The sequence below is a fragment of the Coregonus lavaretus genome (genome assembly GCF_964263955.1).
Source record: "Coregonus lavaretus genome assembly, chromosome: 35".
Taxonomy (NCBI): Eukaryota; Metazoa; Chordata; class Actinopteri; order Salmoniformes; family Salmonidae; genus Coregonus; species Coregonus lavaretus.
Window position 1 is genome coordinate 8,233,038 of NC_140022.1, and position 13,969 is coordinate 8,247,006.

Sequence of the window (13,969 nt, forward strand, 5' to 3'; positions counted from 1 at the left end):
CAGGGAAACTGGCTTCATGTTTAACCACACATTATTTGGTAACTAAACTACCGTATTATCTCTCTCTGGACAGAGGGCGGTTCGGTGTGGTCCGGGAGTGTCGGGAGAACGCCACAGGATACATCTTCATGGCTAAGATCGTTCCGTACGACCAGGAGACTAAGAAGTCCATCCTGCAGGAGTATGAGATCCTCAAGTCTCTCCACAATGACAAGGTCATGACCCTCCATGAGGCCTACGTCACCCCACGTTACCTGGTACTGGTGGCTGAGTACTGCACTGGCAAGGAGCTGCTGCACAGCCTTATAGACAGGTGTGTGGAGCATGACGCTCACACACACACACACACACACACACACACACACACACACACACGTACACACACACACATACACACACAGAGTTGCACACTGCGCTCAGCTGTGCTCTACAATATATCTGTGGAATAAATCTATTTTAAACATTTCTGTTGTATGTTTTTCCTGCTAAGGTTCCGTTACTCGGAGGATGACGTGGTGTGCTACCTGGTCCAGATACTTCAGGGGTTGGAGTACCTCCACAACAGACGCATCCTCCATCTGGACATCAAGCCTGACAACGTCATGGTCACCAACCTCAACGTCGTCAAGATCGTAGACTTTGGCAGCGCTCAGAACTTCAACCCTCTCTCCCTCAAACAATACAACAGCAGCCTGGGCACACTGGAGTATATGTGTGAGTTGGTAACACTTTATTGAAGTTACCACTGGTATTTGGAATTGGTATCCGCCAAGTACTTCTTGGGTAATAAGCTGTTATACTCACCTTGATCACTACTTTCCTCTGAACTCTCTCTCTCTCTGGTCTTTCTTTGCTGAAAAGCTCCGGAGATGGTGAAAGGTGATGTGGTCGGCCCTCCAGCTGACATCTGGAGCCTCGGGGTTCTAACCTACGTCATGTAAAGATACAACTTACTCATTTCATAGTTACTATTGTCATCAGTCTTAGAAGTTGTGTGATTTTTTCTTCTTCTGAACTCTCATTGTCTATGCCATTTTTTGTTCAGGCTTAGTGGTAGGCTTCCCTTTCAGGACAAAGACCCACACCAGACTGAGACCAAAATCCAGATGGCCAAGTTTGACCCGACCAAGCTCTACCCCAACGTGTCCCAAAGTGCCTCGATGTTCCTCAAGAAGATGCTGAGTAGCTATGCCTGGTGAGTGCTTCAAAGAGTAGCTACATCCCGAGTGGCGCAGTGGTCTAAGGCACTGCATCGCAGTGCTAGCTGTGCCACTAGAGATCCTGGTTCGAATCCAGGCTCTGTCGTAGCCGGCCGTGACCGGGAGACCCATGGGGCGGCGCACAATTGGCCAAGCGTCGTCCAGGGTAGGGGAGGGAATGGCTGGCAGGGATGTAGCTCAGTTGGTAGAGCATGGCGTTTGCAACGCCAGGGTTGTGGGTTCGATTCCCACGGGGGGCAGTATGAAAACTAAAAAAAATTATGTATGCACTCACTAACTGTAAGTCGCTCTGGATAAGAACGTCTGCTAAATGACTAAAATGTAATTATCTTGTTTGACAAACCAGCCCCAGTTAATAAAGTGTCTCAGAGTAGGAGTGATGATCGAGGATCAGTTTCGCCTTTTAGATCATAATGAATAAGATTACATGGAAAGTGGGGTCATGATCCTAGATCGGTACTCCTACTTTGAGACGATTTATGAATACGGGCCCTGGACTCCTGTGTTCTGATCACTGATTGGACAATGTGTTTTATTGCCATGCAGGGCCCGTCCAAGCACCAAGGACTGTTTCACCCACGCATGGCTGCAGGACTCGTACCTGATGAAGCTGAGGAGACAGACACTCACCTTCACCACCACCAAGCTGAAGGAGTTCCTGGGGGAGCACCATCGACGTCGCACCGAGGTCGCCACCAAACACAGGGTCCTCCTGCGCTCCTACTCCAGCTCAGCTTCTCCAAACACATCCACCACACCAAACCTACCTAAGTGAAGGCCTATGACTTATATCAGTGTTAACTAGAGGTAAGGGGGATGTGTGGTGCCCAACAGTGGGCTCCATGATAGAGGGAGGACTCTGAGTCCTCATCCCCCACAGAGTGAGGCCATGCCTGGGTAAGGTATGGGAGTGGAGACTAGAGCCAAGAGCATTGCACCAGCCCACAGACTGCATGGAGTCTCATTCTACTGAGACCTAACAGAATGAATCTCAAGGGATGGTGAACCACTTGGACAGTTCATCAACTGAGATATGAATCCAGTTGTTGGATTGTTGGACAGCACGGTTTCAAAATATTGAGTTATCGTTTGTTTTTTGACCTGGCACGATTTGTTTCTGTTTCAAGTCTACTGTCTGCTAGTACTTCTCTGAGCTTGCTATCGCAATGTGGGTAGAACTTTTAAATATATAAAACAGGACATTTGGTTTGGAAAATTCAGTCAATACAATTAACCTGGAACACACATTTTTGTCAGTTTGATTTTAGAGCACAGCCTTATTTCTGCGTCCTTATATTTGGTGGTGATTATGTGAATGTACCATCATTTATGCTGCTAATTTATGTTGCATTTATTTACACATTTCAAAAATGCAAAACCAAAAAGAAAAAAGTTTTTGTTCATGAAATTGTATGTGACCTGTTTACCTTTTTCATGTTAATTTATTTGCATGTGTGCTTTTTTTCCTTCTTCTTTTGGGTGATTTTCTAAATACAATGAAAACAGTGCAAAAATATTGCTCACCATTGTAATTATACTGTTCATAGATACAGATAATAAACCTGTGGATATAGTAGAGTATCTTAGTAGTCAGTGGTGCAACCAGATGTCCTGTGGTTGATGCTGAAGCTAAACAATAGTGCGACTTCATTGTTGAAAACGGGCAGACTTTGATTATGTAGATTATATAGTCCTCTATTGGATTTGTCACACCTCATCAATGTCATCACTGCACCAATGGCTGGACTAGCCATCTACTGTTGATTGATCAGGTTGCTCTCAGCTTGTCCACCAGTCAGTTAGTGACTCAATTCTGCCTATAATGGGTCAATTGACAAACTTTATCATGTAAATGGTTTGTCCTCATGGCTTACTCACAGATTATGCGCAATGTGTGTTCTGTTAATTTATTGAACTATTCATATCATATGATTTTGGGGCACTTTTGTCCACCAGTAGGCTTACTGTACAAAATGGACATAGGTGCCATGAAGACAATATACAGAAAGTCATTTTTGGTATACAGAAACTCTTGTGTATTACTTTTGTTTTGTATGAATTTGGATGGTTGAAGATTTGTAAATGTTTTCATTTGCAGTGTTTATAATGTGGAAATGGTTTTAAATGTTTTTATGAAATAGTCTGTAATAAACTATTGATACAATTGCAAAACACACATTCTCATTATTCTTCCCTTTAAATTGAACTAAAGCGGTTGTTTCGACAGTGCATGCACTTGAACGACATTCCCTATCCTTTTCCCCTCGTCAGTCAGTTTCAAGGGTTCCCTAACTGGGCGTTCCTTTGCGAATATAAAAAGTTGTACAGAAGAGTACAGTAGTACTCTACTATTCTAAATTGTAAACATTCGCAAGGGGCGAATATAATTTCAAGTGTGCGAGAGAGGAGAATATAAATCACATTTATTTGCATGAAATATTAAATACTTTCTGTCAATCAAGCTACAAACGTAATCAAAAGTGTAAGCTATGACGAACATGGAAGTCAGCGAGGAGGATTATTGCCGAGGTAGAAGTAGAATGCGGCGTAGTGTTTTAAAACTATTAACAGCTTGTGGACAGCTTGTTCTCTGTCATTAAAATGTTTCAAGTTCCATTTTGAAAATTGATCTTTGTTTCCTTGTTACTTATGATGCGTTCATACACAAGTGGGAAGGTGGTAATTACCAGTTGTGAAGTCGTAAATACTAGTTGGGTGCGTTCAAGTTTCGAACTGGGAAATACCGCCAAAATATTGAGGTCATTAATTATGGCTTGTGATTGTTTTGGTATTTTTTGCCCATAAAAAGTCTGCCAGAGCTGCTTTCACTTTCTAAATAAAAAAAGATGAACAGAATCAATTTTGTATCAACAATTTGTATTTTGTTCTTACCATAAGTAACAACTACTGAAAATGCCGCCATGCTTGCTGTCTTTTTTGTTCACAAACTACGTCAGAGAGGGGGTGCAAGTGGGAAACTCGGAGCACAGGGATGATAGACGAGTTTCCCACTAGTATTACCAGTTGGAGGGGCGTTAAATTGGATTCTCCCAGTCATATCCTGGTATTTACGAAATTACAAGATGTTATGAACTCAGAATTACAATAGGCCTGTAACTTGTGGTTCAAGGGACCGTCGTAGTCTGTCGAGTGCTCTTGCAAAAGTGAACTACCACGCTCGGTGCACAATCATACAGTTGTGTGCCACTTTAAAAGGAATGGGAAGCCTTGAAACCGCCGAGTTCCATGTTTGTATCTTGAAATTGAGAGCGGAGTTGAACTCCATGTTGAAACAAAGTTACCAACTGTCTTTTAAATGTATATAACTTTTATTTGTAGCTTTTATACCGATCTGGTACTTCATTGAATAGCCAAGAAATGTAATCGTTTGGATGCGTAATGTATTTAAATAGTGTTTGCGGTTATGTAACTTTGTGCACATTTATAATTTAATGTTCCTAGTCAGCGAACAATCTAAAACGGCACAAACGGTTTAGTTTCTGTTGTGGATAAAGTCTGGTGTAATGGACCCCCAGTCCTCAATAATCACGCAAGTTAGTCGCGATGAAGAGTCGATTAGAGAGAAGGGTAAGTTTTGGAGAAAGTTCTCAAGATGCACGTCACAGTTGTTTTGCACCACACTCAAAACTTTTCACAGTTAGCTAGCCTAGTTCGTCCTCCATTGGGTGTTGTTTGCAAAGACGAGGACAGTGTTTAGGAACCGAAACGAAACTGTATCAAATCTGCAATCGCCTGCTACCATCGTGTGACCACAATGAATTGCAACAACTAAGCATCAAATGGCAACAGTGTTGTGATAAGCGACGCAACTTTTTGACAGGCAAGGTTACTGCAGTGAGGACGAACTAGCCCACTCAATCAAATCACGTAACCTACAATTAATTGACGAGGCTGCAGTTGCTGTCTGTCATAGTCTTTTTCATAAAAAATGGAACTCTTCTGAAATAACTTGTTGAGAGTTTTAACATTTAAAACGCAGCTGTGTATTACATTAACCCTTGTTCTAGAAGACTGGCTAACATGTTTTAGGGGTGGTGCGTTCTTGAAAAGCTTTCTGCTGTTATGCAATCAAGAGGACTGTGCCGCTTCAATAGCCTACCCTAGTATCCACATTATAATGACCCATTCAAAACAGAGATTAAGGCCTGCCCACGCACCTTGTACTTCCTCATTGGCAACATAAAACTCTCTGGATGGCGCAGTTAAACTACCGCCATAGGCTATATGAGAAATGCCATGTTAGTTTGTTCTCCACCACTTGGTTACAACGTTGTCGGAGTGGTGGCTGTGTCTCAGTGGTAGACCTCAGAGAAGTCTGGAGATGATGTCAAGCAAGTTTGAGGGCAAGGTGTGAGGTGGCACCAAGTAGCAACTGGACATGAGTGACCGTAATTAGTGTGTGATGTAATCGTACCAGGTAGACTGTAGTTTTACTTCCTGGTATGATCTCCTCTATTTGCTTGATGTTTTGATAACACATTACTATACAGCCATTCTCAGAGAAGGGTTTATGTTGCAGTGTTTCCCCTATATTCAGAGACACACTTTTAAATGGATCTAAACTCAGCAAAAAAAGAAACGTACCTTTTTCAGGACCCTGTCTTTCAAAGATCATTCATAAAAATCCAAAAAACTTCACAGATCTTCATTGTAAAGGGTTTAAGCACTGTTTCCCATGCTTGTTCAATGAACCATAAACAATTAATGAACATGCACCTGTGGAACAGTTGTTAAGACACTAACAGCTTACAAACGGTAGGCAATTAAGGTCACAGTTATGAAAACGTAGGACACTAAAGAGGCCTTTCTACTGACTCTGAAAAACACCAAAAGAAAGATGCCCAGGGTCCCTGCTTATCTGCGTGAATGTGCCTTAGGCATGCTGCAAGGAGTCATGAGGACTGCAGATGTGGCCAGGGCAATAAATTGCAATGTCCGTACTGTGAGACGCCTAAGACAGCGCTACAGGGAGACAGGACGGACAGCTGATCATCTTGCAGTGGCAGACCACGTGTAACAACACCTGCACAGGATCGGTACATCTGAACATCACACCTGCGGGACAGGTACAGGATGGCAACAACAACTGCCCGACTTACACCAGGAACGCACAATCCCTCCATCAGTGCTCAGACTGTCCGCAATAGGCTGAGAGAGGCTGGACTGAGGGCTTGTAGGCCTGTTGTAAGACAGGTCCTCACCAGACATCACCGGCAACAACGTCACCTATGGGCACAAACCCACCGTCGCTGGATCAGACAGGACTGGCAAAAAGTGCTCTTCACTGACGAGTCACGGTTTTGTCTCACCAGGGGTGATGGTCGGATTTGCGTTTATCGTCGAAGGAATGAGCGTTACACCAAGTCCTGTACCCTGGAGCGGGATCGATTTTGGAGGTGGAGGGTCCGTCATGGTCTAGGGCGTTGTGTAACAGCATCATCGGACTGAGCTTGTTGTCATTGCAGGCAATCTCAATGCTGTGCGTTACAGGGAAGACATCCTCCTCACTCATGTGGTACCCTTCCTGCAGGCTCATCCTGACATGACCCTCCAGCATGACAATGCCACCAGCCATACTGCTCGTTCTGTGCGTGATTTCCTGCAAGACAGGAATGTCAGTGTTCTGCCATGGCCAGCGAAGAGCCCGGATCTCAATCCCATTGAGCACGTCTGGGACCTGTTGGATTGGAGGGTGAGGGCTAGGGCCATTCCCCCCCAGAAATGTCCGGAAACTTGCAGGTGCCTTGGTGGAAGAGTGGGTTAACCTCTCACAGCAAGAACTGGCAAATCTGGTGCAGTCCATGAGGAGGAGATGCACTGCAGTACTTAATGCAGCAGGTTACTTTTGATTTTGACCCCCCCCCCCCCCCCCCCCTTTGTTCAGGGACACATTATTCAATTTCTGTTAGTCACATGTCTGTGGAACTTGTTCAGTTTATGTCTGTTGTTGAATCTTATGTTCATACTGAGGGACTGGTTTGGAATTGGGCCCCTCTCTTGAAGATACACTACGCAGAAATTGCTCCACCGTTTCCTGGTTGCCAAAATTCTAACAGTTTGCCTAATTTCAGTTTATGTGACACAACAAGCACGTATAGTGTAGGGAATCATTGTACCATCTAAACCGCTGTGAAATATATTTTCCATAACCAAAAACATTGTATTTTCAGCTGTTTGATGCTGGTGTATAAAACCGAAATTAAGATGCAAAAACACAACTTAAGAACGGGAAGCATAGAAATAGCACACATAGAACAGATCTACCTCTTCTTAGACTTGCTTTCAATGAGAATGACAGATTTATAACACACATTTCTATGTGAATGTGGTCGCCCAAAACGTTACGTATTGTAGCTTTAAAGGATAGAGGTAATGGATTAGACGTATCCATGCTGAGGCCCTATTCCCAGGCCTGTCTCTGCTCTCTGTACCTGTCTTGTTGTGTGTCATCTGATCCTGCCGCGTTGGTGGTGGTGGTGGTGGTGGTGGGCTGACTCAATGTTTCCCCCTCTGATATTCCCCCGCATTTCCCCTTCCTGTTTTGGTTTGGCCTGGACGTGGCAGTGGGCAGAGGAGGGTCACAGGTCTGGAACGGGCCAGAGAAAGGGGGGAGAGCGAAAGAGTTTGTAACACGGTCACGTTGCGAGTGAGAGAAAGACAGGGAATAAAAGGGAGGAAAGTTTAAGGAAAACATTTGTCCCTTTTCTGATTGGGCAGAAGTTTGCAGAGAGCGAGTAGTGAAAAGCTAGAGCTTTGTTATATTAAACAAAAAAGTAAAGTCAGTTTAGTCTTAAGAAAATGTTTTAATCCAAGACTGGCAGTCATAGTCAGACAATGCTTAGGAAAAGAGATTCAACATTATAATACATTGATTTAAGTGGCTACTCAAACTGTCACTGATTTTTAAAGTGACATGTCCCTCATTACTTTCTTAGCTATGTTTGCATATTCCTCATTGAAATATTAAAGCTGCACAATAATGTATCTCGCCTCAAGGACATTCCTCTCATAACTAATAACTAAGCAAAGTCTATTTGATCTGTTAATAGTTTTTATTTCAAACCATTGGGGAAAGGGCATCAGGTTGAAGCGAAATGACAGAAATGAGGTCAAAGACTAAAGATGCTATACATGAAATAAATTATGCAGGAATGAACTTGAAAAACAACCATTACTTCACCTACATTATTCATTTACATTACATTTTAGTCATTTAGCAGACGCTCTTATCCAGAGCGACTTATTCTTTGGGCATACAGTATATCTACATAAATAGGTTGTTCGCATTTGGACAAATCCCAACTCGGGCTACAGGAATTTCCAGGCATACATACATTCAATCGACATAACCCCACAAGTTACGCAAGAGTTCAAACTACAGCACGCACGTGTCTCAAGTTAACTCGGTGCATGAACCAGGGAGAAATGAGAGTAAATGGATGCTGGAAGACTGTGTGACTGACGGCTGGGTGGCCCCTTTTTTCTTCCTTCTTCCAGGTCCCCCACCCTCGTCGTCTAAGAAGCCCAGGAGTCGAGGCCTGTTCCACAGCCTCTTCTGCTGCCTGTGTCATGATGAGGCTGAGCCCCCGCCGGTCAACAACAACGCCCCGCTGCTGGTGGAGGAGAACGGGACTGTCTCCAAGGTACGTACCACTCCTCTCTTTAATGGTCCAGGGATGGTTTATACTGTATGTTTATGGTTTGCATAGTTCCAGGTTAATGCTGTGGTCTAGTTTGTATGTGCAGTGTTTGTGTAGGTCCAGGTAAATGCTGTGGTCTAGTTTGTACGTGCTGTGTTTGTGTAGGTCCAGGTAAATGCTGTGGTCTAGTTTGTACGTGCAGTGTTTGTGTAGGTCCAGGTAAATGCTGTGGTCTAGTTTGTACGTGCAGTGTTTGTGTAGGTCCAGGTAAATGCTGTGGTCTAGTTTGTGCGTGCAGTGTTTGTGTAGGTCCAGGTAAATGCTGTGGTCTAGTTTGTACGTGCAGTGTTTGTGTAGGTCCAGGTAAATGCTGTGGTCTAGTTTGTGCGTGCAGTGTTTGTGTAGGTCCAGGTAAATGCTGTGGTCTAGTTTGTGCGTGCAGTGTTTGTGTAGGTCCAGGTAAATGCTGTGGTCTAGTTTGTACGTGCAGTGTTTGTGTAGGTCCAGGTAAATGCTGTGGTCTAGTTTGTACGTGCAGTGTTTGTGTAGGTCCAGGTAAATGCTGTGGTCTAGTTTGTGCGTGCAGTGTTTGTGTAGGTCCAGGTAAATGCTGTGGTCTAGTTTGTACGTGCAGTGTTTGTGTAGGTCCAGGTAAATGCTGTGGTCTAGTTTGTACGTGCAGTGTTTGTGTAGGTCCAGGTAAATGCTGTGGTCTAGTTTGTGCGTGCAGTGTTTGTGTAGGTCCAGGTAAATGCTGTGGTCTAGTTTGTACGTGCAGTGTTTGTGTAGGTCCAGGTAAATGCTGTGGTCTAGTTTGTACGTGCAGTGTTTGTGTAGGTCCAGGTAAATGCTGTGGTCTAGTTTGTACGTGCTGTGTTTGTGTAGGTCCAGGTAAATGCTGTTTGTGTATTTATGACGTCATGGTAAATGTTACAAACTAGGACTCGACTTGATGTTGGTGTTTTTTTAGGTCTATGTCACAGTGTAGTTTGTATTTTACATGTATCATGACAAATGTTAGTTTGTGGTTTGTGTATGTTAATTATGTGTGTGGGGTTCAGGTCCAAGTCAGACCGCTGCTGCCTCAGGCCAAGTCAAAAGACGCAGGGAAGATCTGTGTTGTCATAGACCTGGATGAAACACTGGTCCACAGCTCATTCAAGGTAAGACCAGGAATATACCGCCGCACCGTTTACAGTAGTAGTATTATATAGTCACATAGATGCATTTTCCCATCATCCATGAGCTCTAAAGCTATTGGTGAACTTTTGATACGATTGCTGTAACGTAACATTTTGCATTTCGCTTTTCTTAAAAATGTTCCTATCCTCGCAAATGCTATGGACACAAATGTTTTTGTGTGCCTTTTTGCATCTCATGTTTTCTTGTTATGGAAGGAGATTTTTCCCCTCTTGTGAAAGCATGACATCACCAGGCAGTAATGTCCAATTGTAATGAGAAACACTCTGAGAGTGAGGAAAGAGATTCGTTTCTCCACAGTATTATTGTTGGCAGTCACAATGACATTACATCTTACATTTGAGTCACTTAGCAGACACTCTTATCCAGAGCAACTTACAGTTAGTGAGTGCATACATTTGTCATTTTTCATGACATCTGTCATTGTTGCCACTTTCACACTCGAGACTAGCTGGTTCTTTATTCTAAATATTCTAAATACACACGGTTGCTCTCAACGTGTTTCATGAGTCTTTAAAGTGGTTTGGTTCAAAATAATGTATCTTTATTATTCCCACAGCCGGTGAACAACGCAGATTTTATCATTCCGGTAGAGATTGATGGAACTGTTCATCAGGTGAGCCTATCACTACGCATGGAGATGAGCTGAACTATCACAGACCATGAAATTGATTGAAATACATTTTCACAGACAAATGCCATCGGCCTCTACCTTTGCATGTTAAATCCGTTGGTATTGTCAAGGTATTTTATGGCTCTCTACAATACTGTATATCTGTATGTTACCCACTACCCAGCCAGTAGCCACTTTCCCCAGGTTACCATGGCATCTGAGGCCTGGGTTTTTCTACCACAAAGGGAACGTTGAAGTCATGGTGAGAGACTGTCACCTCCTACATGGTTCTGAAGTTGGAGCCAACAGTGTATCTTGGGCCTGGGCCTGATTCAAGTAATCCAGGATAGGTTTGTTCAGAAAGGTAAAGCCTATTCTGCATGACTTGGTTCAGGACTATGACCCTCAGCAGCAGAAGAAGAAGAAGTGAAAGACTGCTCAATGCATCTGAGTGGGGGGATGTTTATCTTTTGGAATGAACAAGAGGGGGAAGCAAAATGTATTTGGTTATTTGTTTAGACTTGAAACTTACCAAACATTGTATCCATCCAGGTATATGTGTTGAAGCGACCTCACGTGGATGAGTTCCTTAAGAGGATGGGAGAGCTGTTTGAATGTATTCTGTTCACAGCTAGCCTGGCTAAGGTGAGGACAACACCATGTCAAACCAGCAAATTACTCAATCAAATCAAAATAAGTTTGTTTTAAAAGGCCCAGTGCCGTCAACGTGATTTTACTGTGTTTTATATATATTTCCACACTGTGGTTGGAATAATATTGTGAAAATTATGAATGATGCCCTTTTAGTGTAAGAGCTGTTTTGAAAAGACTGCCTAAAACTTTTGTCTGTTTTGGTGGGATGGAGTTTTGGCCTGCCTGGTGACATGGCCAAGCAGTACATTAGTTAATGGACCAATAAGAGAGTTCCAAACCTCACTGCCAATAACAGCCAGCTTTCAGTTTTCCCCTCCCCAATCAGACCACTCCCAAAGAGTCCTGCTTGAGAAATTGCCCTTTACTATTTGTTTCATTTTGACCATTTTTAATTGAAAACAATTATAGTAAGGTACTTAATTGTTACCCAGAAATGATTTGATATTGAGATAAAAACGGCTGCATTGGACCTTTTAAAGGCTGGTCAAAAGCTGCAAAACACAGGAAATCACAAATGTAACATGTTTTCCTCATCTGATACGGACAACCCTATGTGTGTTCCTCCAGTATGCTGACCCAGTGTCAGACCTGCTGGATAAGTGGGGTGCGTTCCGCGGCCGTCTGTTCCGTGAGTCGTGTGTGTTCCACCGGGGGAACTACGTAAAGGACCTGAGTCGTCTGGGCAGGGACCTGAACAAGGTCATCATCATAGACAACTCCCCAGCCTCCTACGTCTTCCACCCAGACAACGCTGTAAGAACAGCTCTCTTCCTCCTCTTCTTCCTCCTCCTCTTTCATCATCCATTACTTAAAAAAAAAAAAGATGGCAGATGTTGGCTGGCTGGCTTTATTGAACTTTAGTTATGTGAAAACGCTTTACAATTAAAGTATTATTACTATCTATAAACAAATAATATAAGTCTATAAACTCTTTATAAACCTTTTTATGAATCATTTATAATATACCAGGTAGAAGCATGACTTCGTACCACTAGAAGGAAAGTGCCATTAACTGCCTCTAGCTCTGCATTCTAACTAGCTCACTGTAGTTCATTGGAACCAGAGTCTGGCTCTCGTTGTAACTAGCTGTATGACCGACTCTGGTGCCTCTCCTTTGTATCTAGCTCATTGTAACTACATGCATGTCTGACTCGTTCCCTTCTGTGTGTGTCTGCAGGTGCCTGTGGCGTCGTGGTTCGATGACATGGCCGACACAGAGCTGCTGGATCTAATCCCCTTCTTTGAGGGGCTCAGTAAAGTGGAGGACGTCTACACAGTGCTCAGGCAACAGAGGGAGTCCAGCTAGCAGTGCTGTCAGTCACCCTACCCCTCTTCTAACGCCATCTACAGGACAGACAGAGAACCGCAGGCTTAAAGCGTCTTCACACCAACCTTACACCCCCTCAGCCAACCGTCCACCACATCAACCACAAGCCTCTTCACCTCCCAGCCCAACCCTCTTCTTCAACCTTCCAGAACCACGCTAGTACTGCCCTCTATAGGGAAAACGGAGGACTTGACCCTCCAAAACACGATCAACCATCCCTCAACCACAGATGGGCTTGTGTAGATTGATGTTGTGGGTTATAATGAGTTAAGTTTTTATACAGTGCCTTTCATCAAATCTCATTGGAACTTACAGGACAGTCAAGTAGAGGGAATCTACAGCGTTCTTCAGAATGAAAAAAATACATGTAGCAGGAAGGTAAGGGTAGCGGAGCCCCCAGGATCCAATCAGAATCAGTTCTACAACGTGGGGTTGGAGTCAATGACTTCAAGTTTCAGGAAGACCGAACAGTTCTGAGATTCCGTATGGAAAAGTAAATGATAGCTGTATGAATGGATATTTACTACTTTTAACACTTGTTTTTAATTTTATTCACTTATTTCCTCAGAGACAATTTAACATAATGTTTTTAATAGGCAACGCATTGGCTTTGTGTAAGTCAATTGGTTTTACTTCTTACATCGCTCAGCTAGTATCATAATGACAATACTTGTTAAGGGGGACAGAATCATCGAGAATGACATTACCCAGTTACTGCATCTATGAAAACGTTCCATGTCCCCTAATCATATTTGTTTGTTTAATTTAGTTTTTTATTAAAACCATAGGAATATGTGCGATAATGTGCCAGATAACATTTAAACGGGGTAATGGACTCGTTTCATAACAAAGGCCGTAGTGGGATGACTGAACTGCACCTTAAATTACAATATAATCTTTTAGGATTTTTCGGATTACAATGTCTCCGGACTATGGACCTCAACCCAGACAGACTAAATGTTCCAGCTCCGACACGTGGACACACTGCCAGTACCAGTCAATGACATGGAAAACCATTGGTATTCTGCAAGAGGACCTGGATATACTGTTTCAATGTATTTATATCAGTGGATTGGAAAAACTAATTTGAATTTAGTCCAAGCAAACTGTTGGTTGTCCCTTTGCTGTCGTAACAATGCTACATCCATGGAGGAGGGCTGGGCGATTTATATTGTGAATACCGATATGGATCCACATACTGATATGGATTTTTACAATACCGTCTATAACAGTGTTTTGATACAGTGCTATATTAAATGAAAGGTTCTACAAATTGGACTACTTCACTGTCAGT

General features: G+C 43.2%; 2 protein-coding genes across 2 annotated transcripts in view; both read left to right on the top strand.

Annotated features, from left to right (window-relative positions):
• Positions 1-1,995, top strand: part of LOC311109891 (striated muscle preferentially expressed protein kinase-like) — a gene marked incomplete at both ends in the record, with an annotated part of 63,807 nt that extends 61,812 nt beyond the window's left edge. Inside the window, 5 exons of the mRNA XM_084152908.1 lie at positions 74-313; positions 491-714; positions 862-937; positions 1,046-1,195; positions 1,767-1,995. Coding sequence (XP_084009034.1) covers positions 74-313; positions 491-714; positions 862-937; positions 1,046-1,195; positions 1,767-1,995 — 919 coding nt within the window. The remainder of the gene's footprint in view (positions 1-73; positions 314-490; positions 715-861; positions 938-1,045; positions 1,196-1,766) is intronic.
• Positions 1,996-4,458: 2,463 nt separating this feature from the next.
• On the top strand, positions 4,459-13,953 carry LOC311109906 (carboxy-terminal domain RNA polymerase II polypeptide A small phosphatase 1-like). Its single transcript, XM_084152921.1, has 7 exons — positions 4,459-4,808; positions 8,739-8,884; positions 9,943-10,044; positions 10,641-10,697; positions 11,247-11,339; positions 11,916-12,101; positions 12,526-13,953. The coding sequence occupies exons 1-7, from the start codon at positions 4,745-4,747 to the stop codon at positions 12,652-12,654; spliced, it is 777 nt and encodes a 258-aa protein (XP_084009047.1). The 5' UTR covers positions 4,459-4,744; the 3' UTR covers positions 12,655-13,953.
• Positions 13,954-13,969: the final 16 nt, after the last annotated feature.